The following is a 22,330-nucleotide window of genomic DNA, read 5'->3' as shown; positions in this document are numbered from 1 at the left end:
TAAGCAGGAGCCTGACTTGGGGCTTGATCTCACCACCAGTGAGATCATGACCTGAGCCAAAATCAAGAGTTAGATGCTTAACCAATTGAGCCACGCACTCGCCATGCCATTTTCTTTAATCTCCTCAAACTGCTTCTGCCTCTCTTCATCTCTTTTAAGGGATAAGTCATACCTTTAAACTTTGGGTACCATGATGGGTGAAAAAAATGTTCCTCTTCTACAGCTCCCCACTACCTTCTGGGGGGGGGGGTATGTTCCTCTTCTTGGGTGTGGGTTTGCAACTTTTGAGATGAACTCAGGAGCCACCTTAGTTTTTCTGTATATTAAGTGAAGAAAGATTTTTGAGGGTAAGAGTGAGGTGGGAGGATTCAGGGTGAAGGACACAGGAGATGATGAGGTTGGGTGCTATGGGAGAAAAGGTTTTGGAATGACCCTTCTTTGGTGACAGAGAAGGGAGAGGGGAATTTGGACAATGTGGGAGAAGGGGATAATGAAGAGGAGAATGATAGCAACTGTTATTTATCCAGTAATTAATTTTTGTCAGGCATCATGCATAACCCTTTTTGCTCATTATTCAATCCAATCCTCCAACAATGTCATAGGTCACATTTTATTATTATCCTTTTGCTGCTAGGGAAACTGAGGCTCAAAAAGCTAAGAGGAATTGCCCAAAGTAACACGACTAGGAAGCTCTGAGCCAGAATTTAAGGGTAAGTTCTGTCTGACTTCAAAGTCCAAATTCTTAATGACAAAAAAAAAAAAAATATATTGACTTGCCAAAAAAATTTATGTCTGGGCCTTCAGAAAGGCACAGGGTTGAGTTTTCAGGTAACTGGATTAATTACCTAGGAGGCTAAGTGGCCCTGTTCTTCATTTTGTGGGGGAGTAGGTGGCACCGATGTGGTCACTAAGCAAGTGACTGGTCCACCATTTGCATATACTGGCTGGCTAGCTGCCGCTCAGAGTCTGGACCTTTTATCCAACTTTCCAGGATCTGGTCAGCCTGGCACTCTTCATTCCTATGGCATAAAGCAAACCAAGAGGTAGGGGAATAGGAGACAGGGACTTAGAACTACCCGGTTTCTTTCATACACATCAGCATTTTGAAGATTTCTAATCAATAAATAATCCATTTTAACAATACTTCCCGAAAGAAAGCATTTTATGGTCTAATTTAAGCTTCTTATATTATTGTTTAAAACCATTTTCTTTGTTTTAGGATAACCATGTATGTGAAAATCACACAATTTCAGGGGGAAAGACCATAGAATATCACAGCTAGAAGGGATCCCTCCTTCACTGCATGGATGATGCATAGTCCCATAGAAGGTCCTAGGATGGCTTTAGAGATCTGTATTTAAAAGTCCTTGCCCTGCTACTTACTAATGGTGTGCCCTTGGGCCAGAAACAGGATCAACTCCTTCCTCTCCAAAACAATGCCTACCTGGCTGATGCAGTGGGGACTGAATGATGTACTCAATGCGAAGTGCCCAGAAAAGGCCCTGTAAGGAGTAGGTGATCAACAAATGGTAATGCCCCCCCTTGGGCAATATCTTCCAGATGTTCAGAGCAGAACTAGGACTAGAACCTTCTTTTCTGATTCTCATGCATGTGTGAGTGTGCACACGCACGCCACGGAGCATTGGTGATGTTTGCTTCCATGAAGAACATGGTTTAGTCACCTTGTAATTAGGTGGGACTTTATAGTTTTCAAAGCACTCACTTAGATGATATTGTTCACTCCGTGCAACAACATGGAAAAATTACACAGGAGTGGTGTTGCTAGGCCCACTTTGCCCATCAGGGACGGGGGGCTGAGAAAACATGGTTTCCTTCAGTCCCATGGCTAGCCAGGGGCAGAACTAGACCACCACCCAGATCTTGTGGCTCCTTATCCGTGGCTCTTTGTACTAGCACACAATACCTTCTCACCTAAACACCAAACAGTTTCACCAAAGAGATAAGGAATAGTGGGGAAAAAATACACGGTGGGGGTCATAAATGACATAAGTCACCCACAGTCCTGATTAGATAGTGAGGGAAAAATTGGACTTTGATATGATTGAGCAAAAGCCAGAGAGAAAACACTGACAAGGCAGTAAACAACTCTCCAGGAGGGAATATGGGACAACGGGGGCTTGTGGTCACTGCTGACCACAGTGTAACTCTTTCCTGTCAGAGAACTACTGGACACTCTAATTCTGAAATTCTGCAGCCCCATTCTTTCTAACTGCTTCTGCCTCTGCAGCGTCCTAACTGCACATATGAGTTTCCTCAGACAAGGCAAACCTCATTCTTTTTTTTTTTTTTTTAATTTTTTTTTCAACGTTTATTTATTTTTGGGACAGAGAGAGACAGAGCATGAATGGGGGAGGGGCAGAGAGAGAGGGAGACACAGAATCGGAAACAGGCTCCAGGCTCTGAGCCATCAGCCCAGAGCCTGATGCGGGGCTCGAACTCACGGACCGCGAGATCGTGACCTGGCTGAAGTCGGACGCTTAACCGACTGCGCCACCCAGGCGCCCCAAGGCAAACCTCATTCTTTATCACATTCAGGCTTTAGTTGTCTCTAGTCTCAAGGGGATGGTATTTCTAAGACCTAGAATTTAGATCATCTTTTTTTTCTTTTTTCTTTTTTAAATGTTTATTTATTTTTGAGAGAGAGAGAGACAGAGCATGAGCAGGGGAGGGGCAGAGAGAGAGGGAGACACAGAATCCAAAGCAGGTTCCAGGCTCTGAGCTGTCAGCACAGAGCCCAACACAGGGTTTGAACTCATGAACCACGAGATCATGACCTGAGCTGAAGTCAGACGTTTAACTGACTGAGACACCCAGGCGCCCCTTGAATTTAGATAATCTTAAATTATCACTGTCTTTCTGCACATAGATCTTGTAGTCTGACGTGCTGAATCAGATGGTATGGAGGCTAACCTGGCCATGTAGCAATCCAGAATATCTAGACTTTTCTTTCATGTCTCTTCATGGAGTCTTCACTGAACACTCCAATCACAGCCACCACGACCACCACCACAATCTCTTGTACTTTCAAATGCATTCTCTTATTTGGTTTGATTTTATTTGGTCCTGACCTCAACCCTCTCTTCCCACTTCTTAGAGGTTTCTTGACAACAGGCCAGTCTTAATCATCTTGTGTTCTCTACAAAAGTGTACTCTCTGCAAAATGCCTCTGTAGCTAACAAAATGTCTTATACGTACAACCTCAGTAAAAATGCCGTGAGCTATGTTGAAATAACACTAGCTCTATCTCTGTGACCACAATAAGGGCCACTGCTTTCAGGGCCCTGAAACCATCCCAACCACTAAAGCAGATTGCAAGATAGTAAGGGAATGTCTGTACCACAGATTAGAAATGATATTTTAAAAGGCCATATTGACCCAATCATGGATCTTCCTTCCATTGTGTAGATGTGGCCCCTTTTTAGGAAAGTTCTTCCTCTGTAGTATCACTAATCCTATAATGTTTATTATTTATTTTTGAGAGAGAGAGAGAGAGAGAGAGAGAGTGCAAGTAGGGGAGGGACAAAGAGAGAGGGAGACAAAGAATCCGAAGCAGGCTCCAGGCTCTGAGCTATCAGCACAGAGCCTGATGCGAGGCTTGAACTCATGAACCATGAGATCATGATCTGAGCCAAAGTCGGTCGCTTAACTGACTGAGCCACCCAGGCGCCCTTATAATATTACTAACCCTATATTGAGTGTAACTATGATATATAGGAGATTAACTTGCATGTGTAAGTTTGTGGACTCAGACTTCATAGTGCTCATGAAAACATTGAACTCATGGCCTGTCAGTTGACTTACGTAGATATCATATTCAAATCCAAAGTATCTAGAGTAGGGCCGGGAGTGGAGAATAAACATGGCAGTTGTTGGAGGTACTCTTCTGTTAGAAGAGTCTGCAGCTGGGCACTTCTAAACCAGAGTTATATATTCAGATCAAGCCATTTAATAAAAATTTACTGTGTGCTAAATGCCTCATCATATGTCATTTCATTCCTGCTTCATAATCCGTTTCGGATGGAGGTGTCGCTAGCCCATTTTACAAATGGCAAAACTGAGCATCAAAGAGATTGAAGGATTCCCCAGTGTTTCATAGTGCCCAAGTCCCATGTTCTTTCTGCATATTGTGGCACCTCAGTTTTGAACATTTTACTAAGTTCAGAGACTTACAAAAAGAACCAAAACCCTGCTAGCAGTCTGTGTTGCTCAGGAGTTGCCGTTTCTCTATGTTCCAGTAAGCCTTATCCTTGCTTTCCTGAACTTTGAGTTTCAGTTGCACATCAAACTGTGGAGGCGGCCAAATGCTGGTGGCACCACTAGGGGTGAGCATGGTAGTGATCCTCTGACACGCCTGGCCAGGCTGCTGTCCACGTGAAATGATGCCCAGCAAGTGCAGGGCCACCCAGGTCTGCCTACGCAAGGCATTCTTCCCTGATGAATGCAGGTTAATGTCCAAGGTTATAAACTGCTGGGAGGCGGGGAGGGGAAGGACTAATCTATGCAGTCTGTGGCCGCCAAAAGGTAAGCAGCTCTGCTTTAGACCACTGGCTTGGAGGAGGCAGTGTCCCCGTGTACCTGTCCTGTGACTCTGGGCAAGTTCCTCGCTCTCTCTGAACCAGAGTTTCCTTATCCAGAAAACAGGAGTAATAAACCCTTCCACAGAGGGGTGCTGAGATTGCAAATCGTGTATAGGGAGAACCAGATGCATCATAACACCTCTAAACACAGCTATTAGTATTGTTATTGCTGCCACTGTTCTAGCAACAAGAACTAGTGCTGGTAGCGTAAGTAAAATTATTTCTACCGTGCGTCTCTCAGTGGGTGGCACGATTTAGTCACACTTCTGACACTCCAGCCCTGACCGCCAATGGCCGTCACTAATCCCACTCTGCGCTCTTTCGTCACTGTCCACCTTCTCTTCCTCCATTCTCCTTTGACACAAAGCAAATCTGATGAAACTCACATGTCCCCAGAGCAGATCATCGTGGTCTGATGAATCAAGCACCAGGGGCTTGAAGGAGCACCAGGCAGACGCGGGGAAACCAGAAAGCGTGCCTTCAGGTGGCAAGTGGAGTCAGGAACACCAGGGGCGCCTGGGTGGCTCAGTCGGTTAAGCGTCCGACTGGATTTCAGCTCAGGTCACGATCTCACGATTCGTGAGTTTGAGCCCCACGTCGGGCTCTGTGTTGACAGCTCAGAGCCTGGAGCCTGCTTCCGATTCTGTGTCTCCCTTTCTCTCCGTTCCTCCCCTGCTCATGTTCTGTCTCTGTCTCTCGAAGATAAATAAATGTTTAAAAAAAAAAAAGAATGCCAATGGTCTGTACTTGGCCTAGCCCCCTGCGATCCTTAGGACAGGCCTTGCTTGGCCAAACCTTCCCTAGGCAAATGAGCTTCAATTTTGTGTTTCAAACATTTCAATTTCCTTTCACAATCACATTCAATGTCTAACACTCCCCCATTTTTAGAAGCTGTCTGAGCCTAGACTCTGATGTTAAGACAGCTTAGTTCTTTGCTTCTTTTTCTTTCATTTCGTTGACGGTTCATTCATTAGAGTGTTACACTCTATACCACTGGGCACTTGGTTTTTAGGGTGTTTTTCCTCCCATTTTATGAGTTATTCCAAAGGAATAGGTTCCTGAAAATTTTATACTTTCCTATGATCGTGGCCACTCCATTATTTTTAGATTTCCACATAACTCTTATTTGCCACATTCATTATTTGCCTGAGGAAGCAGACACTATTTTTATTTGGCTTCTCTTGAATTAGGTTTTGGTTTAGTGATCAGGGAAAAAAAAAAAAAAAAAAAAAAACCCTGTAGAATGCACCTACACCCACACAGTGTATATCTAGGAAAACTGATGGCTTCTACCAATCACTCTGGGTTTTATTCTAGTTTTTAGCAAAGTTAAAGACAAACGTGTAAAGTGTAAGGGAGAATGGGAATAGGGTAAATACAGTGTGTTCTGGTATTAAAAACATCATGGGGCCCAGCTTGGTTCTTGGGGAATAGGAAGGATCTTTCATGCCTAATGTGTGCAAGGACTTTGCAAACTCATTTAATGCTCTCGTGAAGTTGAGATCCCATTTTACAGAGGCGGATATTAAGGCCTGCAGAAATGAAAAGAAACAAACCGACATAAAGCCTTGGCCAAAGTCATGTGTTTAGTAAGTGCTTTAGCAAGAGTGACATTCTTCCCAGTTTCTCTGGGTGGCTCTAGAGCTCTGTAATTTACTAGCTCTGTGACTTAAGGGAATCCCCTAATCCTCTGGGCCTCAGTTTCCTCACTTGAAAAATGATGTCTGGGTTAAGAACTACATGGTCTCCAGATATCCACTGTAGCTTTAACATTCTGTGAGTCCAGTGAGTGTGTGAGCGTGATCAGGATTGGCTGGTTATGAGCCAACCAGGTATCGGATAAACACCTCCCTATCAGGCCAAGGTGGGCAGGGGAGGGTGAAAGTTAAAAAAAAACCCACGACAAACAAACTTTGACAAGACCTCTATAAAAACTGTGTGTTCCCATAGGTTCGTCCTATTTGGCGGCTGCTGCCTCGTCCACAGCTTCTGATACCTAAGAGGACTCTCCCCCACAAACTGTAAGTAAAAGAACTTCCTTTGTCTGCCTGGACGGCACCTGGGAGTAAGGGGTTAACAATGGCACTACACAGGTAGAGGAGAAAGTCTGTTTGCTTTTGTTTTCAGGAGAAACTTGATGGTGGCTGAAAATGTGATGTTGTACTGAAATGATTTTCCTCCCTAAGCGTGAATGCTCATCCACACCTTTGCTGACTCTTTGGAGGCAAAATGCTCAGGATGGATGTCAGCTCCCAGTGTGACCTGCATGAAAGCTCTTCTGTCTTTGGCCTAGGAGAAACAGCTTGAATGCTCTTATTTGGTTAGGTGCCAATCATGTTTTGAGGTTCCTGCTCATTTCTATTCTCCCCATGACAACTGCTTAATTCAATGATTTGTTTACATATCTATTGCCTGATGTCATTTTCTTCATTCTCTTCCTATTCCTACTAGTGCTGGCGCTGAAGCTCCTTTGTCACATAAATGAGCTCCTGGTGTATGTTGCTTGTTACCCTTGCCTTCACCACTGCTCAAATGAGAAAATGGAACAGGCTGGGAATTGTCACAGAGCACCATCATCATTTGTTTATGAATTGTCAAATTTCCACTTGTTTGATGCTTTCTGTAACATTTCCTACTTTGAAGATCCTACAGTTTAAGTTATTTGGAATAACTCAGAAGCTGCTGACGTACTTTAGGATATTTGTTCTACTGTCTGAAAAATAGATGTGTTATGAGGATATGCTGCCTTTATGCACAAGGGAGGGGCAGAGAGAGAGAGGGAGGGAGAGGATCCCAATCTGGCTCTGCCCTGTTGAGCGAGCGTAGAGCCCGACAGGGGGCTTGATCCCATGAACTGTGAGATCGTGACCTGAGCCAAAATCCAGAGTGGGACTGAGCCACCCAGGCACCCCAGGAGATGCTGCCTTTTAAAATAAACTTCTTTCTAGTTACCTAGGGCTCCGTTAGCCAATCGGGATCCAGTAGGGGCTTGAGTTCTGCTGCCATTAAGCCAAGGCACATCTGGGGACCACCCCAGACCTACGCTAAAGCCTGAGGTGCTGGATGAAGACCAAGAAGTGCCTTTGACCTAGGTGCCAGTTTAGAAGAAAGAGCAACACTCAGCTCTCTTTCTGAGCTACCTCATGTGTGTTCAAAGCATCAGGGATCAAGCTGTCATAGGGCATCTCACTGCGCTTGTCACTGTGACATGGGGGTGGGTGGGTGGGTAATGAAGCTGTGGGCATCTTCACACATCTATATGTAAAATCTTGCTCGCAGTGCCTGAAGGTCATAGGCTTTCAATGTATTACCTCCTCATGTCTTCTTGAAAGCCCATCTGCCTTGCACATGGAGAAGCGAATGGACTCTTTACTCCCCTATATTTCTCTAGGAGTTAAATATTCATTTTTACAAATCATTATCTTTTCACAGAACCTCTTCAAGGAAGGCAGAAAGAACTGTAGGTTTCATCTGCTATTTTTCTAAAAAAGGATTGGAAAAAGGATTCCAAGTCAGAAGCCAGTAGGATGTGGTTTTTAATCCCAGGGCATCACAATTTAGGAGGGGCATCAGACATATTCTTTCTGAGGTTCAGATTCCCCATCTTTAAAGTTGGCAGGGTTGACATCTCTGAGGTCACTTGCACTTCTGTTTTTCTGTGATTACCTTCTATTCTCATATTTCCATACAAACTTCTCCCAGATTTGTATATGTATCACCTGTTAATATATTACATATAATAAATAATGTAATATATAAACCTATTCATTGAGAAATCAAACATTACAAAAAATTTATAAAGTAAAATGTGAGGGTCACTCCATCCCATTTCAGTCCCCACAAGTAACTCCAGGGTGGTTACTCTCTGCTTACATAGATGCACAAACAGTATGTGTTATACCAGTAAAATACTTTTTTTTAGGTTTATTTATTTATTTTTAGAGACACAGAGACGGCATGGACAGGGGAGAGGCAGAGAGAGAAAGAGAATCCCAAGCTCCATGCCATCAGTGCAGAGCCTGATGCAGAGCTTGAACTCACGAAATTGCAAGATCACGACCTGACACAAAACTGAGAGTCGGATGTTTAACCGACTGAGCCACCCAGGCGCCCCAAACCATTTTTTTTTAACTAAAAAAGAATGATACTAAATATTACATACTTCCTTGAAACTTGCTTCTCCCCCCCCCCCCCCATTGTAATAATACAATGTGAACAACTTCCCATCACACTTTAAAAACAAATTGGCTTGAGACCTCAGTGAGCAGAGGCTGGGGAGCACGGAAATCACTCTCCACGGTCACCCACTCCTGGCTATCTTCCTGTCTCCAGGGATGAACATTGGTCTGTGACCCTGTTTTATGATTAACAGAGGGGCAACATTTGTGCTGATGTGATACAGACCTTTAATCTCTCTGTAGAAGTTTAACTTCCCATAAGCAGTATTGGTTCATTTTGACCTTTTCTCTGTTTTTTTTTTCTGGTTGAATCAGCACACTCAGACTAAAAAAATAACTTGGTAGTATATAGAAACATGGGATCTTGGGTAATTATTTTTTTTAACATTTATAAAGAGATATATAGTAATATCCAACATTTTCATAATGCATTATAAAACATCTTCCAATTTATCATGCAATTAATTCGACAAACATATTTGGAGCAACTACAATGAGTACGGGTGCTCACAAGTTACATTAGACCTGGCAATGAGACAACCAGAGCAGATATTAGCACCATTTATTCCATAGTAAACTAAGACTTGGAGAAGTTACTGACTTGCTCAAGGTCCCAGTGAGGAGGAAGCAGAGCCAGTGTCTGAACCCAGGTCTGTCTGACCTAGGATGAAAACCCTGTGTGAATATATGAGATGTTTATAAATCGACAAGCTCTATAGTGTAAGGCTGATGAAACACAGCCCAAGGATTTTGGGTCCTCTGGGGGTGTCATCAACAAGTACTCTGGGGGTGTTATTGGGGACATTAGAGCCACCCAAAGGCTGATTCCTTTCACCAGGCTCACTCTTTCCTTGAAAGAGGGGAGTACTGCCCCTTATCCTAACTTTGTGCCTTATTAGTTACGTGTCCTTGGACAAATAATTAAACTTTCTTGTATTCTTTCCTTATCTATTATATAATGTGTGGGGGGGGAGGGGAGAAGCCCAGCTGCCTTCTGAGGGTATAATGAGGAATAAATTATATAGTGCATGTAAAGCAATTAGCAGAGTACTTGGCAATAAATGGTCATTTGCTATTATTGGGTGATGTTTTCCTTTTGTTTCATCAGGGAAACATCTTTCTTTCTTATTTGTTAATTCCTTTATGCAATTACCTGAACTGAGAGAGAAAATTTGCACTTTGGTCTGAAGGTCACCAATTTCAGGTTGGCTTTTATCCACATAAAGAACTAGTGGCCAGATTTAAAGTTAGTAATCCCCGAATACAATCTTAGGAACTAATATATAAATGAGGGGAAACCCTATCTTCAGGTGGCTGGGATGGGAGGGGTCTCAGAAGATCATCTTCTCTAGAGATCATTGCCCATTAGTCTATCCTGTCTGTCCCCAGTGACAGTGCTGTGGTTCCACTCTTTGGGGTTAATGCGAGAACCCCTGTTGAAGTGAGAGTGGCATCAATGACACCCTCTTGTGAATTAGTTCAGTAGCCATCCATTTCTTATATCAACCCTGCCTTGAAGGGATGCAGAAAATGTGAAGAAATTGATTTGCCATGCGGAGCAGCACTGGGTGGGGAGCTCTGCCTCATCCTAGCTGAGACCATGGGCAAGTCTGTTAACTTCTCTGGGTATTAACTTGCTGGTTAACTAATGAAGATAATAGCTGCCTTGGTTACCCCATTGCTGAGTGGATTAAATGAGAACTGAGATGTCCCTGTGCTTGCAGGAAGTAGAAAGCAGGCATGGGGCATCTACCCTATGGATGAGTGTTTGAGAGGGAGAAGACCAGGGAAAGGAGGAGGTCATAGGATTGAATAGGACACCATTCAAGATAATCCTTACCACCATTTTTTTTTCTTTGATAGTCCAACACCTGCAAAATTAATCTTTCTAACATCCAGATGAGAGTGCTGGGAGCTTGCATTTTTGACTAGCCCAAGGTGGCAGCCGAACAGAGGCAAGATTCTTTTCAGAGGGCCACTGCCGAGAAGGGTGCTTGCATAGGGGATCTTCAAACCAGAGTGTCTCTTTGCTAGAGCAGTGAAGCTGAGAGGGATTGGAGCAGGGATCACTGCATGACTTTGGCATACAGAGTGATCCTAGAGTCCATGGGAGCCTCCAGTCCAGAGCCACTTAGGGAAAATCCTCCCCTTATATCCCAAATGGTGTCATAGGTGGTTGAATATAAGAAAAAAGAGCCTTGCACACCATACTCTATGTCCCAAAGCCGAAGGGAGGTTAACTGCAAGGCCAAATGGCAGTTCCTCCTCTCAAGCTTGCTACCCAAAGAATAATCCAGGCTAACAGAATAAAATGGGAGATGGCCATCGAAGCTGAAAGCCTCACTGTCCTGGCTTCAAGTCATCCAGAGCACCCAAAGGCACCAGAGATCCACGGAGGGATAGTCAATGACCGCAGTGCCGTCTATTTGTCAGATTTGAGTGGGTCACTAGTTAGCTGGTTCAGTCTCAGAATCAGTGAACCCAGAGGTCTCCTGGAAGACATTCTATTTAGGATGACCATGAAATTTGGCATCCCACCTTCCTCCATTATGGCTAATTGCAACTACTTAAGGTAGAGGGGGAAAAACCCAGACCTCATTTGTTTATCCATTATGGACATGGTTCAGAAATAGAGGGGCCCACAGGGCTTGGTAGCATACCTTGGCTGTCTTGGTCATGAGCCTGTCTGATCCACCTGCAGTTCTGTTCAGGACACTCCCACACTCTTTTCCAGACCTGTCACCATGGCCCACCGATTTCCAGCCCTCACCTCAGAACAGAAGAAGGAGCTCTCAGAAATCGCCCAGCGCATTGTTGCCAATGGGAAGGGGATCCTGGCTGCAGATGAGTCCGTAGGTGAGTGCAAGTAACATCATACAAGTGTATTCTTATTTCTACAACTTAGCAAAGGCAATCAACAATCATATTCTTTCCTCTCAGAGGAGTAAAGGTACACAGCAGTGGGAGCAGAAGACCCAGTAAACATAGACATTTTGAGTCCTGTAGTTCCAGTGGGTAGATTTCTGAAAAACAAAGGAAGAGGCTCAAGCCCTCCATTTTAAGGCCCCCTTGCCAGCAATCATTTGGGGTTTTTTTTTTTTAATGTTTTATTTATTTTTGAGAGAGAGAGTCAGAGAGACAGAGTAGGAGCAGGGGAGGGGTGGAGAAAGAGGGGGACACAGAATCTGAAGCAGGCTCCAGGCTCTGAGCTGTCAGCACAGAGCCCAGTGTGGAGCTCAAACTCTTGAACCACGAGGTCATGACCTGAGCTGAAGTTGGATGCTTAACTGACTGAGCCACTCAGGTGCCCTGCCAGGGATCTTTTGAATATAGACTATAGCAAGGCCAGGAACTCAGTAATAAGAATGAGGTCAGATACACAGACCTCTGCTGCTGAGAAGTCAGTGTAAAGTCAGCTAAGGAAGGTCAGGGAAGGCAGGGAAGTGTCCATATCTGGAACAGGGAAGGGCTTGTGGCTGAGAGAAGCCCAGGATGGCACAAGGGAGGGTTGCAGCTGGCCTCTATGGCCCACCATAAAATGATAGAAGCTAGAGGAGTCAAGAGCCCGCCCCATCCCTCCTTCTGCTGTATCGTCTAGTCAGATTGAGGGCTGGACCTGGGGGTGGGGGGTGGGGGTGGCTAGAGAGGTCTGAGGGCCTTACAAACCCACTTGAACCCAATGGTGGCTTCCACCCACCTGGACCCTGACATGTCCATTCCATGCACTTCCTAACCAGCATCCTGACAGCAGCCCAGGTCTTTCTTGAGGGAGCCAAAAGGGAGACAGTTTTGAAGATCTGAATAAAACAGAGTCTTGCCGTCCTGCTTAGGGTCGCTGAGCTAGAGTGGAGGAGGCCAGCAGTAAAGCCCTGGCTTGCCCCTCCAGCTGCGTTTGGCCCGCCCACCTTATAGGCACCATGGGAAACCGCCTGCAGAGGATCAAGGTGGAGAACACTGAGGAAAACCGCCGGCAGTTCCGGGAAATCCTCTTTACCGTAGACAACTCCATCAACCAGAGCATCGGGGGCGTGATCCTTTTCCATGAGACCCTCTACCAGAAGGACAGTCAGGGGAAGCTGTTCAGAAACATCCTCAAGGAAAAGGGGATTGTGGTGGGAATCAAGGTAAATACTTCCATTTCCACCTCCCTTCTGCCTCATCCCAGCCCAACTCTCAGCACAGTCACTGGGCCAACACTCTGGACACCCTCATCATTCCAACTGTCATTCATACTCCTTTCCAGCATCATCCTCCCCCTGAGGACCAGATCCTCTTCTAGACTTTTCTGCCAGTGCCTTCTTCTTCCAGCCAAGTTTTCTATAAGGTACTTTATCTCCTGGTGTCTCAGTTTCTCCATTTCTAAAATGGGAATAGTAGGGCGTACCTCATAAGGCACTTATAAGAATGAGGAGTTTATAAACCAGTTCCTGTCACATAATTATTATTTATTTCAGGATCACTATTATTATTGAGGCATTTACCATTCAGTTATAACTCTGTTATCTCAAACCACATGAGCTCAGGATTGAAAACTAGTATCAGTTGAGTGCTTACAACTCCAAGTGCTCCTTTAATCTTCCTCATAACCTCTGGAGGTCAGTTTAGTTATTATCCTAATTTTAGAGATGAGGCAAGAAAATGGAATTACAAGGCATAGCGATAAGTTGCCCACAGCAAGGCAAAACTGGAGCCAGTTCACACCCAGGCTGTCTACCTCTCTGGCTCATGACCTCAGATTCTGGTATGCCGAGAGTAGGGGCTGTGTCTTTATTCTTTTGATTTCCTGGAATAATGTAGTGCCTGGTATGTGCAGGTGCTCATGAAATTTCTCTTAGACACATAATTTAAGGGAGCTACTCCTATATGGCACCTCTACATCCCAGGTACTGTCAGATTACTTCTTATTTACCAAGCTCCCGGTGTTTTCCATACTTTCCATCTTCTTAGTGTTGACACTCAGACATTGTTCCTTCCAGGTAACTTCCCTTCTGCTGTGGACTGAGTTGTGTGTCTCTGCCCCTCCCTCCGTCCTGTTACTAACACACCTTTGGAATTCAACTCCTTGGCTTATGAAAAATGACAACTATTAGTACCAGGGGCTCTGCTTGTGTTTTCCTGGGGCCCATGACATCTGCTAATTGCTTGTTAATTATGTTCACAGTTAGACCAGGGAGGTGCTCCCCTTGCAGGAACCAACAAAGAAACCACCATTCAAGGTAAGGATATCACCCACTGATATGAATCATGCCAATATATGTTAGAAATGATGGCAAGCAAAGAGGGAAGTAAGGGAAACCAAAATATGAATATCACACTGGTTTTAGAGCCACACACATCTGCTTTTCAATCCCAGCTCCTCTATGTAATAACTGTGTGACCTCAAGCTAGTCATGTAAATGTTCTGAGCCAGTTAAAATGGGATGACAGTGTCTGCTTTGCAGAATAGTTGTGGGAATTAAATTAGATAAGGTACCTAAAGTGCTTACCACAGTGCTTTGTGCAGAGAAGATACTCTGTACCTGAGAGTATAAGTTTTAGAGAAAAATCCAGCAGCAGAAGAGAGGAAAGGTCCCAAGTTTTGGAATCAGACTCACCAGGGTTTGACTCCTGGTTCTATCACTTCCCAATTAGACAATTTTGCAAGGTACTTCACTGCCCAAGTAGGTAAGTATGAACCACAGCTTTGGGTTAGCTAAGCGGAATTTGAATTCCTGTTCTGTCACTTGTTAGCTATGCAAACTTGGTAAAGCCACTTAACCTCTTGTAGCCTGGGTTTTCACATCTGTAAAACTACTATAATATTAACTATTAGAATTCTTATGGTAATTAGATGAAGTATGCAAAATTCCTAGAATCATGCCTGGAACATAGTAAATACTAAACAAATATTAGTTCCCTCTATTCTTACAAAGTATAAAGCCCCAGATCTTTGGGCTCAGTATCAGGATTGATATTTATTTGCCTGGATGTTTTCAGTCCTTAAGCTCCACCAACTGAAAGGTAAGGCAAGGAAGAACTTCCTCACTTCATCAGTGCCCCATGGATCAGGGATAAGGGTGCAAAGAAGCCTTTTTCTCTTTTGTGACTTGCAGGGCTCGATGGCCTTTCTGAGCGCTGTGCCCAGTACAAGAAAGATGGTGCTGACTTTGGGAAATGGCGTGCTGTGCTAAGGATTGACAACCAGTGTCCATCCAACCTTGCCATCCAGGAAAATGCCAATGCCCTGGCCCGCTACGCCAGCATCTGTCAGCAGGTGCTCAGCCTTCCCCTTGAGCTAAAACAACAGTAGGAAAGAGCCTTCTTCAGAGCTTCTCTTTCCAATTTTACTATAAGTACATGAACCTTATCTCACCCCTGTATCCTGGTGGCATTTTGTACCACTTTTGCTATAGCTAGGTATGGTAGGGTAAGATTTGCTTCCACAAGTTAGCTATGAACCCAAAGGCTGATGCCATCAACAGCTGCCCTCTGTCAAAGCTCTATAAGCTGAGTCTTACGAGTGATCCAGCCCCTAGGGCCAGGGCACTTGCTTGCCTATGCTCCATCACATCTAAAACATGATCCTCTGAGATCCCTAGCTCAAGAGTGACAGCTCTGATTTAGCCCCAATCCAAATAGTATCTTGGAGGATGGTGACCTGACACTAGTTTCCAACATACGTTGAAGTGTCCTGGGATCCCAGTTAACGTCTGATTTGCTTGTGTGGGTGTTATGTTGGAGTTACCAACGTTCTCAGAACCATAAACAGTGCTTAATTCCTTAATTAACCCACACAAGGGGTATCTTTCTTAGTGATCTTGACTGCACTAAATGGGTGACAACTAGGTTCTGAGGTAGCTAGAATAATCTCTAGCATGATCTGTATCTATAGAAACTATGGGTTTTTATTTTTTTTATTCACTCCCAGGAGAACTTTTTTTTTTTTTTTTAACCTCACTGTGCTTTCTTGGCCAAGCTACAAATGCTCTTTAGAAATCCCATTAAATTTCTTTTCACTGTCTTTAAGTCAGTGAATGGTATTTCTCTATAAGGGCCCCATTTTATACCAATTGCAACTGTCAAACATCTTTTTTTAAGTTTATTTACTTATTTTCAGAGAGAGAGAGAGAGACAGTGTGAGTGGGGAAGGGACAGAGAGAGAGGGAGACAGAGAATCCCAAGCAGGCTCCTCGCTGCCAGCACAGAGCTTGACTCAGGGCTTGAACTCATGAAACTGTGAGATCATGACCTGAGCTGAAAGCAAGAGCCCAGACGCTTAATCGACTGAGCCAGGTGCCCCAGGCAGCTGTAAAACATCTTCTTAAGGAAAGGATCACAGTGAACAGAGCTGCTCTTTACCTCTTCCTTTTTTCCCTTTTTAGAATGGGCTGGTACCCATTGTTGAACCAGAGGTACTTCCTGATGGAGACCATGACATGGAACACTGCCAGTATGTTACTGAGAAGGTAAGTCTTGAACATAAAAGTCCCAATTCCAGTTGAAAAATCTTGGTACTTAACATATATCAGCTGTGATATATGAAATGTTGTTCAGTTGGAATCATTACGTAGCATTGAGAAGGTAAGGAGGTACTTATCAAACCTTTTTTTTTTTTTTTTTTTTTTTGGCACAATGGTATTCTCCATATGGAAAAAGCACAGAATTTTCTGTACTAAGACTTGCATTTCACAATCCACGTCCCCAGCTGTGGGACCTTTGGTAAATCCTGTTATCTTTTTGGATCAGTTACATTATATGTAAACAAAGAAATTTAAAAATAAGATGAGTAAATGTGAAATGTAAGAAACAAAACAGATGAACATAGGGAAGGGAAGGAAAAATAAGATTAAAAACAGAGAGGAAGGCAAACCATAAGAGACTTTTAAATACAGAGAACAAACTGAGGGTTGCTGGAGGGGACGTGGGTGGGGATGGGCTAAATGGGTGATGGGCATTAAGGAGGGCAGTTGTTGGGATGAGTACTAGGTGTTGTATGTAAGTGATGAATCACTGGGTTCTACCCTTGAAGTCAATACTAGACTGTATGTTAACTAATTTGAATTTAAATAAATAAAAATTTAAAAACCTGTATATTAAAAAATAAATAAATAGGTAAAAATAAGACAAGCATCACGTGAGAAAAATGTAATTAGAAGGTACTTCATTCATACTTTCAGTGTAACCTGATTTCAGTTTCTCCATTTGCAAAAGTAGGTGGACTGAGATGAAGCTGGTTGGGAAGCTTTGGCCAAGCCTCATACAAGAATACCTTTGGCTCGCATCCCTGCGACATAAAAGTGCCAAGGTCAGGTGACTGTCAGGCTGGCTCTGGGTTTCACCTGTTTGGACCTCTTGTCCTTCAGGTCCTTGCTGCTGTCTATAAGGCCCTGAATGACCATCATGTTTACCTGGAGGGCACCTTGCTGAAGCCCAACATGGTGACCGCTGGACACGCCTGTACCAAGAAGTATATGCCAGAGCAAGTGGCTATGGCCACTGTCACAGCTCTGCACCGTACTGTTCCTGCAGCTGTTCCTGGTAAGGCTTTCCTTCTCCTCTGACTTGAGATCTTAGCTCTCATCCTGTGAAGGAGTTCCACAACCTCTTGTGTTTGTCTAAAAGTCTTCTTTTTTCCAGGAAACAGACCTCTGTATCTCAGAGGCAGCCAGCACTTTCCCTCATACTCCATGATACCACATATCCTGAGTCTGTCCAAATGCACAAAATCCATTTATTTCCTCAAAATTTAATCACCCTCCTTATTTATTAAAGCCTTCTCTTTTTAGCCCAGTTAACCTCAGCAAAAGCTAACTAATTTTTCCAACTCAGTTCCGTGCAAAGAGAGAAAAGATTGAGGCATCACATTTCTTTTGGGCTCATTGCTCGCTTTCTCAAGCCAGGCACATAAACTGGGAGTAGTAGAGAGGAATGGCTTCTTTCCTTCCAGGTATCTGCTTTTTGTCTGGTGGCATGAGCGAAGAGGATGCTACTCTCAACCTCAATGCTATCAACCTTTGCCCTCTACCAAAGCCCTGGAAACTAAGTTTCTCCTACGGACGGGCCCTGCAGGCTAGTGCACTGGCTGCCTGGGGCGGCAAAGCTGCAAACAAGAAGGCGACCCAGGAGGCTTTCATGAAGCGGGCCCTGGTAAGATGCTACTGCTTCTTAGCTACTTGATCAAGTGGCTACTTGGAGCTTTCTTACCTGGGGAAGCATTGCTTTTTTTTCAGGCCATAATGGTATCTCCAGAGAGTGTCTGCTAGATATTTGAAAAGGTGGCATTAGAGCTCAGTAGGAAGGAGAGGGCTAGAGAGAGTTGTGAATTATCCACACTGGGAGCTTAGTTGATGACAGCAGACTGAAGGACAATCTCCACAGAGACACTGGCGAGGGAACATAAGAGGGCCAAGGACTGACCCCAGGCACCTTTCATTTTGGGGAGATGAAGAAGAAAGCCATCATGACAAGCAGCCATAATATGAACCAAGGATCCTGGGAACAAATGGCGACAAGTTTCAAGGGGATCAGTAGTAACACGCTACAGGGAGATTCAGAATAAAGGCTGAGGGAAAGCGGACATTGGCATTTAGGAGCATATACAGTGACCCTCAGCTCAACGATTTCAATAGAGAGAGAAGAGGAAAGGTTGTCAGGAAGGAAGGTTGGTGGGAAAAGGCCCAGAAAGGATACCAGGAGAAATAAGGACTAAAACGATTTTATTCAATCAGTAACCATTCCTTTTTGAATACCTAGTATGACCCAAGGGCTGGGGTGAATAAAGGAGATGCAGATACCACCTTCAGGGAGCTTAGGGTTCAGCCAAATAGGGGAGAGCCTGGCATGTTTAAGTGTAAAGCAAAAGGAGCCAGAGGAGAGATTAAAGACAAGGTCAGTGGGGATAACTGAGAGGACAAGGAGTTAGAAGAAACAAGATTGCACGAAACTAAATATTAAATGCAGTTGGCAGAGTTGGTCTTGGAAAGGAGGGAAGAGGCAGCAAAGAAGAAAAAAAAAATGGGTTTGGAATCAGGTCTGTAGAGGTGAAGGGATGTAGCAGTTGATTCCAGTTGAGGCCATCTGTTGAGGGTGATAAGGGAATGGAGATTTCAGTCTTAATTAACATTGGGGAAGCTCAGAATAGTTGTTGGAGTAGCCTGTGAGGAGACTGACCAGACATAATGGCCAAGCATCAGGCACGGTATGGCTGAAATGAGAGTAAATTTGTGGTGTGTTAACTTAGATCCTGAAGTTTCCTAATACCTTAATCATGCAGGAAGATCCAGATCAATCTCAGTGGGAAATGGCAGGATAGCAGAGTAAAAGTTTAATAGGGAGCTAGGACAGTGCTGAACTTGAGCAATAGCCCTAATGTGGCTTGCTGATCACAGAGGAGGCTGGGCAAGGAACCAAGCATAGCCAGAAGTTTGGTGATGAGACATTAAAGAAAGGAAGGCCCCAGAGAAGCTTAGAAAACATCCCACAGGCATAAAAGAGGTGTGAGATTTTAGAGGTAGTTCTTGACTTTGTTAGGATGGACAGCTGGGTCTGGCTGTGCTGATATGTGGCTGAGGAGGTGGGGAGATGTAGCTAGTATGATGGAGGGATTGTGAAAGAAAGGGCTGGAAGGGCCATCCACACAAAACAAGGGAAGTTGAGTTCATCATTCAGGATGGTGGTTCTCAAGCTTGAGTATGCATCTGAATCACCTGGAGGGTGTGTGGAAATACAGACTTCTGGGCCCCAGCCACTGAAGTTTCTGATTGAGAAAAACTGGGGTCAAGCCAAAGAATTTTCATTCCTAAAGAAGTGCTTGGGGCGCCTGGGTGGCGCAGTCGGTTAAGCGTCCGGCTTCAGCCAGGTCACGATCTCGCAGTCCGTGAGTTCGAGCCCCGCGTCAGGCTCTGGGCTGATGGCTCAGAGCCTGGAGCCTGTTTCCGATTCTGTGTCTCCCTCTCTCTCTGCCCCTCCCCCGTTCATGCTCTGTCTCTCTCTGTCCCAAAAATAAATAAACGTTGAAAAAAAAAATTATAAAAAAAAAAAAAAAGAAGTGCTTAAGTCCATGCAACATACTTTGAAAATCACTGTAGATGTAGAAATAAGTCCCAGAGAGAGCAAGACTATAGCAACAGTGACTTGAAGACATGATACCATCGAGGGGCATTCAAATATTATTATTGCAGGTTTTGTAATTCTGGACTCATCTTTAATTGGAATTTATACAAGGAATCAAATGATAGTGTAATTACAACTCCAAAAAATTATATATTCTTGTGGACAAATATAGGTGGAAAATGGAAAATTTTTTTTGAAATATTTTTTTTTGAGAGTGTGAGTGTGAGTGGGGGAGGGGCAGAGGGAGAGAGGCAGCGAGAGGGGAAAATCCCAAGCAGGCCTCACAGTGTCAGTGCAGAGCCCAATTTGGAGCACTAACTCACCAACCATGAGGTCACGACTTGAGCTGAAATCAAGAGTCAGAGGCTCAACCAGCTGAGCCCCTCAGACGCCCCTGGAATAATTTCTTTAATTTGCTGTGTTGTACCTCTGGCTATACCTTGCCTGGTCCTTTGGCATAATATCTGGACCATTTCCTAGCAAACGACTTGAACAGCCATTGCAAGCTTCTCCACTGTTCAGATTGAAATGTCCATTCCCTTATCGCTATATCAATGAGAAGTTTCTCAACTTTTAGTACTGTTGTTGCAATACTGTTGGTACTAAAAAGAGACCTTCTCAGTAACTGACACAAACCTCAGCCTGCCTGAGAAATGCTCAGAAAGCTGGGATAAAAAAGGAGATAATGTATCATAAAAGGAAAGGAAAGCTATCAGCATCAATATTTAGCAAAATCACTGTAGGGAGAAAAAAAATCCAAATGCAGGTGGAGCTGGTTTCAAAGGAGAGACAGAGAGAGTCAAGCACAGGGTTGCATTTGCTCTAACCCCATGTCCTCTCTCATGCTTGCTTTTTAGGCTAACTGCCAGGCAGCTAAAGGACAGTATGTTCACTCCGGCTCTTCTGGTGCTGCTTCCACTCAGTCTCTCTTCACAGCCTGCTATTCCTACTAGAACCTGAGGCCAACCAGCCTGCCTCTAGCTCTCCTACATGCCTTGGTTGGAGTGCTGAAAGAGAACAACTGACCTTGGACATTAGACAAAATCAGATTTGAACTACTGGAAACACAGTACCTGTTAAATTCTTAGACTCAATGAAAAAACATCAGTTACTAAAACATAGGTGTGAATATCAAGGATCTGACAAAATTTCACGCAATTTCCTTCCAACGGCTCCAGCTCCCCATGCCCCAGAGTATCTACCTAAGAAAAGAATAGACTTGAAAACAAAACCATTCAAATAACGACATTCAAATATCGCAGAAGCTGAGTGCAGAGAAGTGCATCTCATTAAACAATCTTAGCAGTGATATGTTACGAAGGAGACAACTGCAACCAACAAAGAAATAAAATGTTCTAGAAGCCTTCGGCCAGTATCAGGTTTTATTTTTTGCTCTTGCTTCCAAAGGGCTCAGTATATTTCATTACCTTTGACTCTACTAGACATGACTGACATTAATGGTTAGGGTCCTCAATTTGGGCTACTCCTGGGAATAACCTGCCAAAAATTAAAACTCCCAGATGCTCAGCCCACACCACAGCCCAATTAAATCAGAAACTGTGGATGTGGGATCCTCTAAATATCAGGGTTTCTTAACAGCTCCCTTGGTGATTCCAACGTACAGCCAAGTTTCAGAGCTACCACGCTAAATTTCAAGTTTGAGGATATTTTGAAATGAAAGCCCTTCATAATATGAAACAAGCTAAAATGTAAAGTGATTTCAAGCAACACACGGAGTATTATGGGAGAATCAGTGTTGCTGTGATGCCTGCAGGGTTCCTCTTGAAGTGGCCCAGGTTTGGGGATATAGACTATGCACTCCCTCTGCACATCTAAGCATGCTACCTTGTTTTGCAGTAAATGCTATTCACACAATTATACTTTATTGGCTTTCAATTTTCAAAATTAACCTACAGAAAAAGCATTATAGACAGCCATAGTTAGAAAAGAGAATTTATTTTAATTTTGTGCAATATAAAAATAATGATTTTGGTGGGAATAAAAGTAATGATTGAACTGATAGAAGCTAGGAAATTAAAGGGAGAGAAGTGAGGGAACATTAATTCACTTAGTGGGAAGTCAAGATATTACTAAAAATTGATGGATTAAGAAATTGTGCTTAAAAAAAGAAATAGCCCTCTAAGTCTATTAAAGGAAATGAATAGAAATCACTAAAATATCCATATGTATAATTAAATATAGGAGAAAGTAGTAAACTAAATTTTTTTGTCTTGAAGAGTACAAAGATAAATGATATTGCTTGGAGTAGATAAGTTAAGAACTAGAGGCATAAGCAAAGTATTTAAGGCAGGAAGACAGAATTAGTCTAAAGGGGCTTTGTTTGAGGAGAGAGACCCGGGAGTAGGGCACACAGAAAATTTTTAACTCACGTGTCTCCACCACACTTAAGTATCTGTTTCTGTATACTTGTATTACTTCTCTAAAGACAGCTATATTCATGTA

At 43.7% G+C, this 22,330-nt stretch overlaps 1 protein-coding gene and 1 long non-coding RNA gene across 2 annotated transcripts; one reads left to right on the top strand and one right to left on the bottom strand.

The window, feature by feature from the left end:
- Positions 1 to 515: 515 nt before the first annotated feature.
- Positions 516 to 7,555, bottom strand: LOC147574944 (uncharacterized). The gene is made up of 2 exons (XR_015242904.1): positions 4,985 to 7,555; positions 516 to 1,019 (listed from the first exon to the last, which is right to left on the bottom strand). It is a non-coding gene; the product is annotated as an uncharacterized LOC147574944 (long non-coding RNA).
- Positions 6,530 to 21,233, top strand: ALDOB (aldolase, fructose-bisphosphate B). Its single transcript, XM_025927476.2, has 9 exons — positions 6,530 to 6,619; positions 11,511 to 11,632; positions 12,689 to 12,900; positions 13,938 to 13,992; positions 14,869 to 15,029; positions 16,138 to 16,221; positions 17,119 to 17,293; positions 17,703 to 17,902; positions 20,725 to 21,233. Exons 2-9 carry the CDS (start codon positions 11,521 to 11,523, stop codon positions 20,818 to 20,820), a joined length of 1,095 nt encoding a protein of 364 aa, XP_025783261.1. The 5' UTR covers positions 6,530 to 6,619; positions 11,511 to 11,520; the 3' UTR covers positions 20,821 to 21,233.
- The last annotated feature ends 1,097 nt before the right edge of the window (positions 21,234 to 22,330 follow it).

The sequence above is a fragment of the Puma concolor genome, chromosome D4 (assembly GCF_028749965.1).
Source record: "Puma concolor isolate L17-30 chromosome D4, mPumCon1.1.hap2, whole genome shotgun sequence".
In the NCBI taxonomy this organism is placed as follows: Eukaryota; Metazoa; Chordata; class Mammalia; order Carnivora; family Felidae; genus Puma; species Puma concolor.
This window is presented reverse-complemented; position numbering and strand designations above follow the sequence as displayed.